Source organism: Anabrus simplex, chromosome X, assembly GCF_040414725.1.
Source record: "Anabrus simplex isolate iqAnaSimp1 chromosome X, ASM4041472v1, whole genome shotgun sequence".
Classification (NCBI taxonomy): Eukaryota; Metazoa; Arthropoda; class Insecta; order Orthoptera; family Tettigoniidae; genus Anabrus; species Anabrus simplex.
In genome coordinates this window covers 108,217,889-108,233,245 of record NC_090279.1, presented here as the reverse complement: position 1 = coordinate 108,233,245, position 15,357 = coordinate 108,217,889, and the positions used below count along the sequence as shown (strand labels likewise).

Here is a 15,357-nt window from a genome sequence, read left to right as displayed (position 1 = left end):
TAGCACAGAGACATGTACAGAACCTCACCTCTTACTTCTTGTAGTATAGAGACATGTACAGAACCTCACCTCTTACTTCTTGTAGTATAGAGACATGTACAGAACCTCACCTCTTAGTTCTTGTAGCACACAGACATGTACAGAACCTCACCTCTTAGTTCTTGTAGCACAGAGACATGTACAGAACCTCACCTCTTAGTTCTTGTAGCACACAGACATGTACAGAACCTCACCTCTTACTTCTTGTAGTATAGAGACATGTACAGAACCTCACCTCTTACTTCTTGTAGTATAGAGACATGTACAGAACCTCACCTCTTACTTCTTGTAGCACAGAGACATGTACAGAACCTCACCTCTTAGTTCTTGTAGCACACAGACATGTACAGAACCTCACCTCTTACTTCTTGTAGCACAGAGACATGTACAGAACCTCACCTTGGAATCGGGCGTGGCTGCTCGTAGACCTAATACGGCGACGTAGGGCAGCCAGCAGAACAGCGCCATCACAATGACTAGGGCGGACACTCGGGCTGCGCGGGTCTCCTCCCGGTAACGCAGGAAGACGCTAGCGTTGGATAGTCGGCAGCGCAGCGAGCTTACTATAGAGCTGGAACAGAACCCACGAACATTACATCACAGTTATGGAACATAAAATACACTTTCAGCATTCAGTCTGAAAGCCCCAGTGAGTTAACTATACTTCTCCACAATCCTCTATTTGTAAATAGTTCTGAGGCCTCTACTTCTATTACTCTCCATTATTCTCTTTCATTTACCTCACATGACCAGGCCACTGAAGCCAGTTCAAGTGCACCGCTTCATCAATTGAGTTCATTCCTAGCTTAGCCTTTTTCTTCTCATTCCTGCCATTGCCCCCACCAACAATCATTTTCACTACTTACTACCAACTTATGAATAAGATATCCTGATCTCTACAGATTTCAATCCAGTACTGTAAGCTGGTCTGAAGACAGACTGGGCTAAAGATAGTTTCATCTCGGAGCTTTCTTCCTTACTGGGAATTCATTGCATCACCTTCTATACTACCATCCCGAGAGAATAGAGAGCCTACCTGGAAGTGCTGCGGACGCTGGCTGAACGAGACACGGGCTGGTAGTCGTCCACACTGCCCGCCTTGCGAGCTCGCTGACTGTTATGGTGCGCGGCAGCATAGATCCTTCTGTAGATCCAGACGAGAGCACCGAAGGGCAGCACGAACACCAGAAGGGAGTAGATTGTTACAAATGAAGCACGATAGAGGGTAGACGGGTTGGGAACGCCGCCACAGGACTGCCACAGACTGGCAGATCCCATCCCGCGTGGAGGGTCCAGAGCTGCCATGGCTCCAAATACGAGAGCCATAGTCCAAGAGCCGACCATCATCCCTGGAATGTTAAACACTACAAAGTCTAGGAATCAAATAATGCTGTTCCCTCCAATCACAGATGAGAACTGTCATCATAACTAGTACTAGATGTTCCTAAGACACTCCAACTAAAAAGTATACCATTGATGCTTCCACGGTCCCAACTTATGCCGTATCAAAAAACTAAGGTGAAATTCTTTACGTTTCGTAGAGAACTTTGCTCTGTGTCTTCAGAAGGAAGACTTCTCCAAGAATGAAGTTTGAATTTAGACGTGAAAGTGGTACGTGCTGTACCGCATACGGTGAGCCATCTGGTGACAAATGAACGTACCACTTCCATTAACGTCTAAATTCAAATTTCATTATTGGAGAAGTGAACAGACGTGAAGTTCTACGCGAAACACGTAGAATTTCACCTTTACTTTCTTGACACGCCATAAGCCCAAATCATGTCTATAATCCTATCCTTAAGAACACTCCAAGGTAACGACAGACTTTTGTGTCGCAGCCAAACTAATTATAAAGTCAATTCCTATTTACGAACAAGTACTGTTGTTTGCGAGTCCATTCATGGCTACGGACAGAACTGAGACACTGCAATGGGTGTTACAAAAATGAAACGTAATAGTTTTCATGAGAGAATACGCACCCATTCAGAGATGATTTAACAAAAATACTGGGTATATACAACAAATACAACTTAATAATTAGAGAAACTTAGACTTTTGATATATCCCTAAACTTCAGCTGAGTTATAGTGTCTAGGTATGGCATATCTCTATTACTAGCTACGTAGAGAGAGGCTGAGCAGTTCGGGCTATGTAGCTGTGAGCATGTGGGTTTAAACCCCACTGTCGGCAGCCATGAAGATGTTTTTCTGCACCTGGCAAATGCTGGGGGCTGTACTTTAATTAAGGCCATGGTCATTTCCTTCCCAGTCATAGCCTTGCCCTCTCTGTCCGTGTACAACCAGTAGCAAGAAATAGCGACACACACCTCGACAACGATACCTTTTCCACAACAGAACCAAATAATTAGCAAGTTTTATGCTGGATTAAACACTGCCTTTTTCGTATAACTTCTATGTATTAGGCTTTCCATGTTATACAATTTTTCACTCATAAAAGGTGGGTATTTTTGGACAAGTGTGCAAAAGTTTGCTCACACATGTGAGAATTTTATTCAGAATGGGTTGGAAAAACTGAGGAGGTTTATTTGTGTGTCATACATATTGTAATTACGGTTAGCAGGACTGCCAGTAGTTAAGTTGCAGTGCTGTATTTAGTTCTTATTTTTATGTTTATGATATCTATACTGACTACCTCAGCGATCATCCAGTCCATTTACCTGCAGAGCGGAAACTGTTTATGCGGGTGTGGTACCGCAGGGGGTCGAGAACGGCACAGAACTGGTCGATGCCAATGAGCAGTACAGCGAGGACGGAGGCGGCACAAGAGGTGGCGGCTACCCCTTCAGAGGCGGCACACAGGCTTCGATTTGCCCCCTCCAGCAGGTTGTCCACCAATGCCAGCGGGGACAGCACGCAGCACGAGAATATATTGGTCACCATGAGGTTCATGACGAACCTGTAACAAACACCATTGTTGTGGTGTACGAGAGACTTCTTGTTCCAGATTAAGAGAGTATATTGTAGTGTGAGGAGGAGCTTGGAACAGTGGGTTATACACAATATTAACTGATACGTACAAATGAATCCATTCTTATTCTTGGCCTCTTTGAGCACTTTGTGTGGAGAAGCCAAAAGGGGTTAAATGGCACACATGTTGCTCATTGAGCAACTGGAACATATGATGTAGCTCCGCTTATGGTGGTGGTGATATCCTTTTTAACAATTTGTTTGATGTTGCACGGACACGACGATGGCATAGGAAAGGTATAGGAGTGGGAGGGAAGCAAATATGGCCTTAATTAAGGTACAGTCCAAGCTTTTGCCCGGTATGAAAATGGGAAACCATGGAAAACGATCTTCAGGATTGCCGACAGTGGGTTTCGAACCCACTATCTCACAAGTTCACAGCCACTTGCTCGGTTGATTATTGTTCTAAGTGGACAACCATCCTCTGATAACACCATCACTCACTCGTATCTGTAACAACTCGATCGTCTGAAATACGAAAACATGAGTTCTTTCAATATTCTATGACAGTGATTGAGCAAGTTAGGGAGATCCAATCAGTAGCGTTACCTGAGAAATGTTACTTTACCTTCCAGTCTGATGGAGGTTACTGACTTTGCAAGGTGAATATATCACTTCATTTCGTGTGTTTTATCAGACATCGCTAGGTGAGACTAAACACGATACATTAGAACTATAGAAAAATAGTTCCCATCATTTTATTAAATTAATGACTTTTACCATTTCAAATAATTTGTAATTTACTTTGCAAATAAATTTACTGGCTCTTAAGATTTTCATCGCTCAGCCCCGACGTCTTTGCGGGAAGTACAGCACTACGGGGGACGTAAAGAAATGCCTGCGTTTAATTTTAAGAACCACTTTGGTGGAAGATGATGTCTTTGGAAGTTCTGGAGAGGTAAGAAGAACTGGTGAAGTTACTGGTTCTGCTGTAATAGAGCTGAAAAGTTACTCAGTATAATTTCTGCTTCCGTGCAATGTACATCAATTACCAGAATGTAACGATTACAATTTTATTCCATGAGATCAATTACAAGTAGAAAGTAAATCTGTAAAAAGTAACAATTACAAGTAAAATGACTAAGAATGTGATCATTACAAGTAATTTGATTATTTCTACTCACTTACTTCCAACTCTGGACATAATACACCATCAATTCCTGCATCAGTTTTACATTTTCCTCAACCTATGACACACACATCACCCGAAATTTGAACAGCTCACAAACATTTATGTAACCATGTTGGTGTTCAGATCGCTAACTGGAACATCTTCCCAGTCTCTTCTTCTTCTTCTTCTTCTTCTTCGTTTTGCCTCATAACTGAGGCGTCGTGAATATCATAATATTCAGCCCTCTAGCCGATGAACCATATTCCGCCATTCTTCCCTACCTAAAGCTTTAAATGTGGTTACTTTGAGAGAATACTGTAGGGGGCCGTTCACCATGTCAATCCATCGCGTTGGTATTTGTCCTCGTTGTCTGGTTCCCTGGACTTTGCCCTTAACAATCAGCTTTTGTAGACTACCATCTCGGCGCATTATATGTCCAAAGTAGCGTACCATCCGCTGAGAGACCTTACACGACAGACGAACTTTATCTGAAGTTGGTTCAGGATTGATGTGTTCGTGCGATGAGCTGTCCAAGGAATCCTTAACATTTTCCTCCAGCACCACACTTCAAAGCTTTCTATCCGTTCACGATCACGTTTGAGGATGGTCCACGCCTCTGCGCCATACAAGAAGACTGAGAAGACTAGAGATTCAACGAGCTTCTTTTTTGTCTTAATGGTGATGTTGTTATCTTTCCAGATCTTCCGCAGACGGATCATTGCTACCTTTGCTATTTCAATTCTTCGCTTTATTTCATCTTTGGAACCACCAGAATTGGATAGTAAGGAGCCTAGGTATACATACTGATGTACAACTTCACACCCTCCAATCTGTTTTACATGTGGACTGTTGTTGTTCTTACGATCAACAATCATGACTTTGGTTTTCTGTCGATTTAGGCATAATCCAATTTCTAGGCTTGCTTCCTCTACTCTCTTGATCAGCTCTGTCAACTCCTCTTCAGATGATGCTATCAAGGTGGTGTCATCAGCAAATCTCAAGTAGTTGATATTGCATCTCCCAATGGAAAACGTTGTTCTCAGGAATGATGAGAATTTCATTCTTTTACCAACCCACACAGAATAAAAGCGCAAGTGAATGGAATGTGTGACAGCCAAAAATTGAGAACAGACATAGACACATGTATAAATAACAACACAAGGTAACGCACTAGAACAGTGTAACTCTATGTTTAAAATGATTGAAATGGGCTAAGAGTTAAACTCTGTGAACATGAACTACGAGAAATTTGACAACACTGAGTTACAATGCTAACAACATGTAACATATTAAAATAGTTTGCTTATTGAAATCATTAAGAAGTTGAGAGTTCGAATTTCCGTCACAAAATGTTCGATAGATGTTTTTTCACTTATGAGTATGAGATTCTTCAATCTTGAGTTAAAAGCATGAAATTCATTCTTACGACAAAACATAACACTTTAAAACAAATTTTCTGCAAGTCTAATAGGAACTTGAGCTTCCAGGTTCGACTTTGCGTTAACAATTATTTAATATAAGAAAGAAGCTTATGTCACTTCCTCCTCCTATTGCTTCGGCGCCCGTCAAACCTATGATATGGTGGAGGTATGTTAATGATGCATTTGTGGTCTGGACAGAAGTTCCTGCGAAACTTCATCTATTCCTAAACCACCTAAATCAGCAATATCCTTAAATTAAATTCACTATGGAGATGGATTCGGTCGGATGTCTTCCTTTCTTGGATGGCTGAAGATGACGCAGAAATTGGCGTTGAAATTAGTCCTAATGAAAATGTTATAACATTGCTTTGTGTTGAAAAGGTGGAGCCATGCTAGTTGAAAAGCTGAATTTACAGAGCCATTCCTGTGGATTGTTTACGTGCTGCTATTGACCAAATGTCACAATGTTCTGGGCCTCGTCAGGGTTAAGACAAAAATCACCAACAGAAAGGATGAATACGATTCCCGTACACCTGTTTTATTGTTATCAAATCACCCTTTGACTGAGGTGATAATCAGAGAACATCATTTGAGAGCTTCTCATGCAGGTGTTCAGATTGTACTCGCCATACAGCGGGAGCACTACTAGATACCAAAGGGAAGAAGAACAATTCGTAAAGTCATCAGGAAATGTATACAATGTAGAAAATTCAAAATGAAAAAATCAGTTCCTGACACGCCAGCCCTTCCAGAAGATCGTGTGAGAGATGCAGGTGTATTTGAAGTGGTAGGAGTGGATCCTGATGGGCCACTATTTCTAAAATCCAAAGACAAGGCTTGGATTGTGATTTTTACATGTACAATTGTTAGAGCAGTCCATTTTGAACTAGTAATGACTTTGCCGACTACAGGATTTTTACAAACCCTTAGGCGCTTCATAGCCCTCGTGTGATTCATAGTGACAATGGGACAAACTTTGCTGGGGCTAACAAATTGTTCGGCAACATTGATTGGAGAAAAATAGGTTCGAAAACATCAGTTACTAGAATCGAGTGGAAGTTTAGTCCTCCTTCAGCTCCTTGGTGGGGTGGATTCTGGAAGCGTATTGTGCAAATGGTCAAGAAACTATTAAGGCGTGTTTTAGACAAGGCTATCTTGTCATATAAGGACCTGATGACTGTTATTGCTCATTGTGAATCAGTAATTAACTCGAGACCTCTCACCTACATTTCAGAAAGTCGTGTTGAATTGGTACCTCTAACTCCGTCAATGTTTCTTCAGGACATTCCCGTGGTTGGTGCTCCAGATTTAGACAAAGTAGATCAGGTGAGTCTCACGAGAAGGTGTCAGTACCTTCAACAGCTGAGGAATGAACTGAGGAGAAGATTCCGGCTGGAATATCTGGGTAGCCTTCTCTGCTGTTTATCGGGCACGGAGCGTGATCGGCAGTGGAAGGTAGGAGATGTGGTCATCATTGGTCAGTGATGACAAGAGAGGAATCGACTGGCCCGCAGTGGAAGGTAGGAGATGTGGTCATCATTGGTCAGTGATGACAAGAGAGGAATCGACTGGCCCCTGGGGAGAGTGACAGCTATATTTCCAGGTAAAGACAAAGTGATCAGGTTAGTTCGGGTTAAGACATCCTCAGGAGACCTCATCCGTCCTACAAGGCACCTTTATCCATTGGAGGTTGAAGGTGGGAGTGAGGAGATGGCCTAAACTAGTGACACGGTTTCTGAGACATTAAGTTTCGGTAGCCGCAACTTCACCAGGAGTGGAAGAAGAGTTAAAGTACCTTCTCGCCACTGTTTGTAAAGATTGTGTTGTGATTGGTATCAAAAGGTGGGAGAACGTCACGTTTAATCTGAGTGTTTGGCTGTTGTTATGATGAAAGTATGGCCGAGGGACTGTAATGTGTGATATTGTACTGTCCGTAATATAGTGTTTCTTTTTACAGCAGTTGTGAGTGTTTTTATATGATCAACTGGTTATACAGGCAGAGGTCCCTGATATTAAATATGTAGCAATGGTCAGCTAGATTTAGATAGTTAATTTTGTGGTACTAATGCCTTGGGGTGTGTGTTTTATATATAATCTGCGTGTGATAATGTTAATGTGATCTTTAGAATGTATTCTTAAGCGTGTGTTATATGATCTTCTGAAATGGTATAAGCGAGTGGTGTTCATATTTTAATAAGGTTAGATGGCATTTAGTACATTTAGGTAGTTCGTGGGGCATGTCAGCAGTACTGGCATGTTGCATAATTATTTCCACTCTTCCAGAGAAATTCATCTATATTGTGCTACGGATTTGAACCAGTGACCATGAGTGAACATTGCAGTGTATATTTAGAGCTTTTGTTCATCGACAAGTGATTTGACTTTGTCAGGTTAATGATATGTGCTGTGTGTTAGTTCGTGTTTTTCAATACTTCGTTCTTGAGTTTATTTTTTAATCATGTTTGAGAAAGGTTACTTTAACACTCAGAACGCTGTTGAGAGCAAGAGAACCAACGGTAATGTGGAATGAAGTTGATATTTGAGATTAAGTATTCTCGAGGAATAACAGTAGTGAATCCTGGCGAGGTTTGAACAATTGAAGGCAAGATATTGTGTATTCCTGAATGTAGATTGCGAGGAATATTTTGTTACAAGCCCAGTGGAGGCTGGATTATATGAAGTATTTGGAAGTGATTGAATGAACTTGCCTTGAGTACGGAGATATCGTCGAGTGATGACAGTGTTATAGCCGAGGCGCGAAGGAAGCACACGTGTTTATTTTCAACTCGAGACTTCTCCACAGCACAGCGTTGTAATGTTAAAGATTAAAGCCCGTCGAGATAGGGTCATCAAAGACTAATTACAGTGTCATTTTTATATAATTCCATTTGATCAGGTAGACCACAGCACAGATATTCAAAGATGTAACATAATTTGAGTATCACTTTTGTTAAAGATAGGGAATTTCAGGTTACTGTAATGGAACGTCCTGAGGGACGTCACTTCGACTCTCGACCAGGTCAATGGACTTTGTATTCACCGATGACTATCATTGCTGGATTTATTTGTCGTTATGTGTGAATTATCTTTATTGTGTATTTGGCAACGCAAATTCTGATTTGTGGTTGTAGTCATTTATTTGACTTGTGGAATCAGTTCCAAATGGTTGGTATGTTTCAGGCAGGGGTTCAATTCCTAGTGCAGTAGAGGCAGTGTAGATGTAAGTTTTGAGGGGATTTTGTGTTATTAATTATAAGTAGGGCCCTTCACTACAGATTTTGGTTTTATTCAGGGTGATCATATTGAGACAGCTGGTTGTGTATGTGTGGAGTTAGAATTTTATCTTTATATCAGATTTTCTCATGTTGTAGTCATATCCGCTGTACTCGTCAGTCCGCGTTCGTTTCATGATAGTTATTGTAGATGAGATATAGTGAACCATGATAGATAATAAATTAATAAACAATGAATTAATGATTAATGAATGATTGAATTAATGAATAATGGATATAATAATTATTTCAAAATTCGACAATTTAATAATTTGATTTGGATTTAATAAATGTAACGTAATGTTTTTAATGAATGGTAACTCAAATTAATGATAAAGATAACACAGGGCAACTACATTTTGGAAATAATGTTCAGCAAATTAATAATGAGACGCAATAAGAGGTAATTGAAGCAAAATTAATTAATATTTGACGTCGGCAAAATTTTGTCGTAACGAAGTCGTAAATATGGATCTATCGAATGATGTAATGAAGTTTGAACCACTCAATATGTATATCTTAGGAGTTTGAGTTTACAAAAGAGTATTGTTTTTCTTTCATTGATTGAAAGAGTGGAACTGAATAAAATTTGAAACAGGCCGACTTATTAAACTTAACAAATAAAGCATTGGTGCTTAATGGAAGATAATATTCAAAGGAGATAACCGATTTGTAACACTGATGAATGATTATGGGTTTCAGTCGACCTAGTGAGAGTGAGTAACAATTTTTATTTTCAAAGTGTTTTCAGTTATTTTTCGTTATCGCTTTGCCGAAGTTTTTCCTTTTAATAAATGTGTTTCCAGAAAGGTTCTCATTCATGATCATTTTTATTATCTTTCTCCTTTTTCCTTCCTGCTTATTAATTTAAGATTAGTTTATAGTATTCGAAAATATCACCGGGATCACCCGTGTACGACCCTGGGATTATAGGCGGCACCCAAAATCATAGGCTGGAACGGTAGAGTATGAAGGCAACACTCCTGAGATAAACAGATATATTTACCTAATACATGGATTTTCACGAAAATTTGTGGGAATGTCACTTACATAAAAACATGCCCGTTAAATGTACCTACAATCATAGTGGTTTTTTTTTTGGCATTCGGGTCGAAGCCCACTCAGCCAGTGACTTATGAATGGAAGGGGTTTTATAGGAACTTATGTTTTAATTTATTTATTGCTCGGAGACAGGAGAAATGGATTCGTCTTCTCATCATAAGGCCTATGAGGACATCCAGTGGTACGCGTGACTAGGCCGTGGATCAGAAGAAGATAGGAGTGTTGTAGTTTTGATAGGGTAAGTTCGATGCTAGGTGAAGGACTTAGATTCGCAGTCCAATGTCAGAAAGAAATGCATATAACTCAAAGTAAGCAGATTGGTCACTTTTTTGGAGAATTGACGAAAGAATAGGGGTAATTGGTATCCCAATGCCAATAAATTTTGAAGTAGATAAGTAGTGCGTACAAAGTGGTGTGGACATCCAAAGAATATATGATTAAGATCGGCAACTGTATCAGCTGAACATGAACATAAGGGAGATGGTAGTAATTGGATTTTGTGCAGATGCTGAGGGAAACAACTATGATGAAACTTCATTCTTGCGATTGCTCTGATGAATTGACACGAATAGGGACGCTGGTGGTGCCAAAGAACGTTTGGAATATCTGGATGGATAGTGGCATAGTGTTTTCCGCGTTGTTGGGAGGTATCATGCCACTCGTTGTTCCACGCCGTCAATTGTCGTCGACGAAGCAAGGAGGTGTAATCCGATGCTGGAACTGTCGTGTAGGTCTGTTGGCCTTCAGTGGCAGCAGATCGTGGTGCTTTGTCTGCTAGCTCATTGCCTGGGATTCCTACATGGGGTTTTACCCACACAAATGAAACTTTCTTCCCCTGTGTCTCAAGTCGATGTACCTGTGCAATAATCTCGTGTACGAGAATCAAGGATGATGTCCGTGAGTTAATGGTTTGTAGACTCTGCAGTGCTGATCTAGAATCAGACAACACCACAATCAACCGCTCAGAAAGATTTGCAGCGTATTCGAGGGCCACCAAAATGGCTGTAAGCTCAGCCGTAAAAATAAATGCTGTCGGAGGTAGCTTCAATTTACCACAACTGGCGGATTGAACAGCGATATAGGCGCTACCCACTGTATTACAGTCCTTTGATCCATCTGTGTAGATGTGTCGGGCGTGTGGCCATTCTGCCGGGTAACGTTTCAGGCTGACATCGTTACAGTTCACAGTGATCTCAAATGATGTTTCTAGTCGAATATCCAGTTTCTTAATGTAGTTTCAAAAGAACGGTTAAAACTGGGATGGGTATCTGTAGTGCTTATAATACGTCTCTAACCACTGAGATTGGTAAATGCATCCACTAGGATCGGTTGACGTTTCTTTCTCCAGTAGCGTAAAGTCAGTACTAGGGTAGTCAGCTTGGATATCTTGTGAAGTATTGGAGACTTCCTGTATTGAAAATGTTTGAAAATATATTTTCCCGCTAGATACTGCCTTCGTAGATGGAGAGGAGTTTCGAGTGTTTCAAGTAGCAGAGCATTTGTAGGTGTAGACTGCATTGATCCTATGCAGAATCTAAGGGCCTTATACTGACATTTGTCTAGTTTAGTTAACAATGTTTTGGAAGCCGTAGCAAAGCATCCACTTCCACAATCCAGGAGAGGTCGAATCAAAGTTCTGTACAGTTGCAGCGCAATTTTCGGGTCACAGCCCCACCAAGAGCCGCTAATAGCTCGTAAGATATTGACTGAAATATCACACTTACGGAGCACATGATGAATATGTGGAGACCATGTCAATTTGTGATCGATGAGAACTCCTAGATAAGGCACCACCACCTTGTAGGGAAATAAGTAGGAATCCAGATGAATCGTGTCCAGTGGGGGTCTCGAATGTCGAGTGTAGATAGAGACTGCTGATTTTCCTGCAGATATCGTTAATCCATGGTTATGAAGCCAAGGAGTGAAAGTCCTCATGGCAACCGTCACTTGTCCAAGGATTCAGCTTCTGTATAAATGCAAATATCATCAGCATACTGAAGAACTTGAATCTCAGGAGAAAATATAGATGTGAGGTCTGCTGTGTATATGTTAAAAAGCAACGGGGCCAAGATAGAGCCTTGTGGAAGACCTTGGGATGTCATTCGAGGACCAATTGTCGTGCCATTGTGAAACATGATGAGATGTCTATCTTGTAGAAGGCAACTGAGGTTCCCAATAAAGTCCTCTGGGAGATGTAGGAAGCGTAATTTGTCTTTTAAGACGGGAATAAGCACGCTGTCATACGCAGAAGAGAGATCAGTGTATAATGCCACAACGTAATTGTTATTGGTCAGACCAAGTTGGATGTCTGTAATAAGATGTACAAGTGTATCTTTTGTACCTTTCCCACGTCGAAAACCCATTTGTTGAGGTGGTAGTAGCTTGTGATGTTCTACCCACCATTCTAATCGATGCTTAATCATCCTTTCCATAGTCTTGTACAAGCAGCATATTAAGGACAGTGAGCGATAGGATGAAGACAGTCGTGGATTTTTCCCATTCTTCAATAATGGTACCAGACGATCAGGGTTACGGAGGATGGACTCTTTGAAACCACATCCTGTTCATCAGCTTAAGTAGTTTCTTATGTCCATCACTAGACATGTTGAGTAATGGATGTTATCTGGGCCTGGGGAAGTATTATTACTCGTTTTCAAGGCTTTAATAAGTTCTTGAAATTCAAATGGACGAAGTAGTGATGGAAATTATCTTCATGGCCATTTGTCTCAGGGTGTCCTCTTTTATTGGTATCGTACATGTAGATGTAAACTGAGGGCAGTTCTGTGAGTTTCGGAAACGACGAATATTCCGCCACATCGTAACAGGAGAGATAGATGAGTTGAGAGAAGTACAATATTGGAGCCAACCCTGATGCTTTTTAAGCTTGAATAAGCGTTTTGCTTTCGCTTGAGTTTGTTGTACGGTGAGGAAGTTAGCTTCAGAAGCATCCTGTTTATACTGATGGAGTGCCACACGCCTGTCATGCAGCGCAGCATGACATTCGTTATCCCACCAGGGAGTTGGAGGTCGTTTGCTGTATGCATATGGTCTGTTTTGTGGAATTATAAGGCAGGCTGCTCGATTAATGGTATCGCAGAATGTTTCGTAGTCTCTGACAATGTCATTCGTTTCGTGGTATTCTTCCAGGATGAGATCTATTGCCTCCTTGTAACTTGCCCAGTCAGCTTGTCGAATTTTCCAACGATATGTTGGGTAGATGGTATGAGGAATGGTTGATGTATTAGTCGATGTTAATAATATTGGAAAGTGGTCAGATCCTAGAGTGTCCTGTAGAACCTGCCAGGAGAAATCGAGTGCTATTGAAGGAGATGCAAAAGTAACATCTACTGCCGAAGGAGCTTGATTAGGTCGGGAAATTCGGGTAGGGGACCCATCATTCAGTAGCACTAAGTTTTCTTCTTCAGCTACACCCATGAGTTGTATTCCATGTGAGTCAGTAGAAGAACTTCCCCAATTCAAGTGGTGTGAGTTGAAGTCCCCGAAGATAAGTACAGGCTGTGAAAGTTGGGAAAAGAGTCGACGCAGTTCGTGTACAGATACCAGTTGGTTAGGTGATCGGTATACGGAAACAATAGTTAACGGTGAACCCCTGTAGTTAACCTTGATGGCACATGTTTCCAGTTTAGACCCTCGAAGATTAAGAGTTACTTGATCATAAATGATGTTCTTCTGGAGGAGAATTCCAACCCCTCCATAACCATCACCACGATCACTTCTTATAAAATTGTAGCCTGGAAGCTGAAAGTGGGTAGTATCCTTCAGCCAGGTCTCACTAACTACACACATTGAAAGAGAGTAATCTCGCAGTAGAGTCTGAAGGCTAAGTTTATGCGCTCGTATTGAGTGACAGTTCCTCTGTATTATTTTATTCAGTTGAGGTGCGGTATCTATGGTTATTCTGATTCAAAAGTAATGAAATAACGTCACGTATATGAGAGGGATCAATTTCCGAGGAGGCCGTGTTTTAAGCGTCAAAATAAACTGGACAATGTTTTCAAGCAGTGGAGTTGTAGGTAGAGCCTGTGGTGTTGTTTGAGGCTGTTGACTTGGTTGAACTTGTTGTGTAGGGTATATAGGTCCAGTAGAGTTGGCAGGAAAACGCTGTCCATTGTAGTATGTTTTCCACTGGTTGTGAACTGGAACTCTAGACTTTGGGGTGGAAGGACTTTGGGGGTAAAACGAGAGGACACCTTAGAGGTACTAGGGAAAGAAGAGTTGGAAAGGTTATTGGTGGGAAGTGGCCCACGTGCAGGGAAAGGAAGGGATGGAAATTCCTTGTGATAAGATGTACTTGCTGGAGGAGTGTTATTTTGCATCACAGTATTAGCATATGTGCTTGTAGATTCCATTTCGAGTGCTTGCTCAATGGTGATATTTAAATGGGCCATATTATATTTAATCCTACGCTGTCGTTCGTATTCTGGACAGGATCGATCATCTGCACGATGAGGGCCAGAGCAGTAAATACATTTAGGCGGATCTGGAGTAAGGCAATCTGCAGTGATGTGACTGTTGCCGCAAAATGCACAGCGTGCTTTGCTACGACACTGTTTATTTACGTGGCCGTATTTAAGACATTGGTAGCAAAGGGTTACATTCTGGACGTAAGGTTCTACACCACACTGAGTGTTAAATATATACACGTAAGGAGGTAAAGTGCGACCTTCAAATACAACACGCAACAGTTGCCGAGGCACTAGTACAGTCTGTCCATCTCGCACAAGTTTATGGTGAAAGCGATGTACTTCTAATATTTTCTTATCTGACTGAATTTCTGAAAGTAATTCTTCCTCCGAGAAGGACGTATCTACTGCACGAATTATAACTGTGTTCACCGTTAGGTGCCTTGATATATAAAGACTGAGTGAGGGGGATTGTAAATGAGCAAGCCTGTTTGCACAGGTAGCGGAACCCTATTACGTCCCTTTGTTGTAATGTTCATTATAGAAGTACGCATGTCTGGTATTAAGGCACTAATACACTTTCCCACGGACATTGGATGCAACCGGCCGATATGTTTAGTTGCCGCACCTGCCTCATTGGATTTATGTTCAGTATACACTATGAACGGACCTTCATCATCTAACTTATAGAAGTATGACTCATGCTGAGGGCTGCTTCGTACTTGTTGACTTGGAGCAAGCTGGCTAGCTGTGTTGTTGTTTGAGTCATCAGTCCATAGACTGGTTTGATGCAGCTCTCCATGCCACCATATCCTGTGCTAACCTTTTCATTTCTACGTAACTATTGCATCCTACATCTGCTCTAATCTGCTTGTCATATTCATACCTTGGTCTACCCCTACCGTTCTTACCACCTACACTTCCTTCAAAAACCAAATGAACAAGTCCTGGGTGTCTTAAGATGTGTCCTATCATTCTATCTCTTCTTCTCGTCAAATTTAGCCAAATCGATCTCCTCTCACCAATTCGATTCAATATCTC

At 41.3% G+C, this 15,357-nt stretch overlaps 1 protein-coding gene across 3 annotated transcripts in view; it reads right to left on the bottom strand.

The window, feature by feature from the left end:
- Nucleotides 1-15,357, bottom strand: part of LOC136886824 (histamine H2 receptor) — a 235,128-nt gene that overhangs the window by 14,089 nt on the left and 205,682 nt on the right. For all 3 annotated transcript variants that reach the window (XM_067159662.2, XM_067159660.2, XM_067159663.2), the window contains 3 exons: nt 2,717-2,955; nt 1,076-1,388; nt 439-610 (listed from right to left, as the gene is read on the bottom strand). In XM_067159662.2, coding sequence (XP_067015763.1) covers nt 439-610; nt 1,076-1,388; nt 2,717-2,948 — 717 coding nt within the window. In that variant the 5' untranslated portion in view covers nt 2,949-2,955. The remainder of the gene's footprint in view (nt 1-438; nt 611-1,075; nt 1,389-2,716; nt 2,956-15,357) is intronic.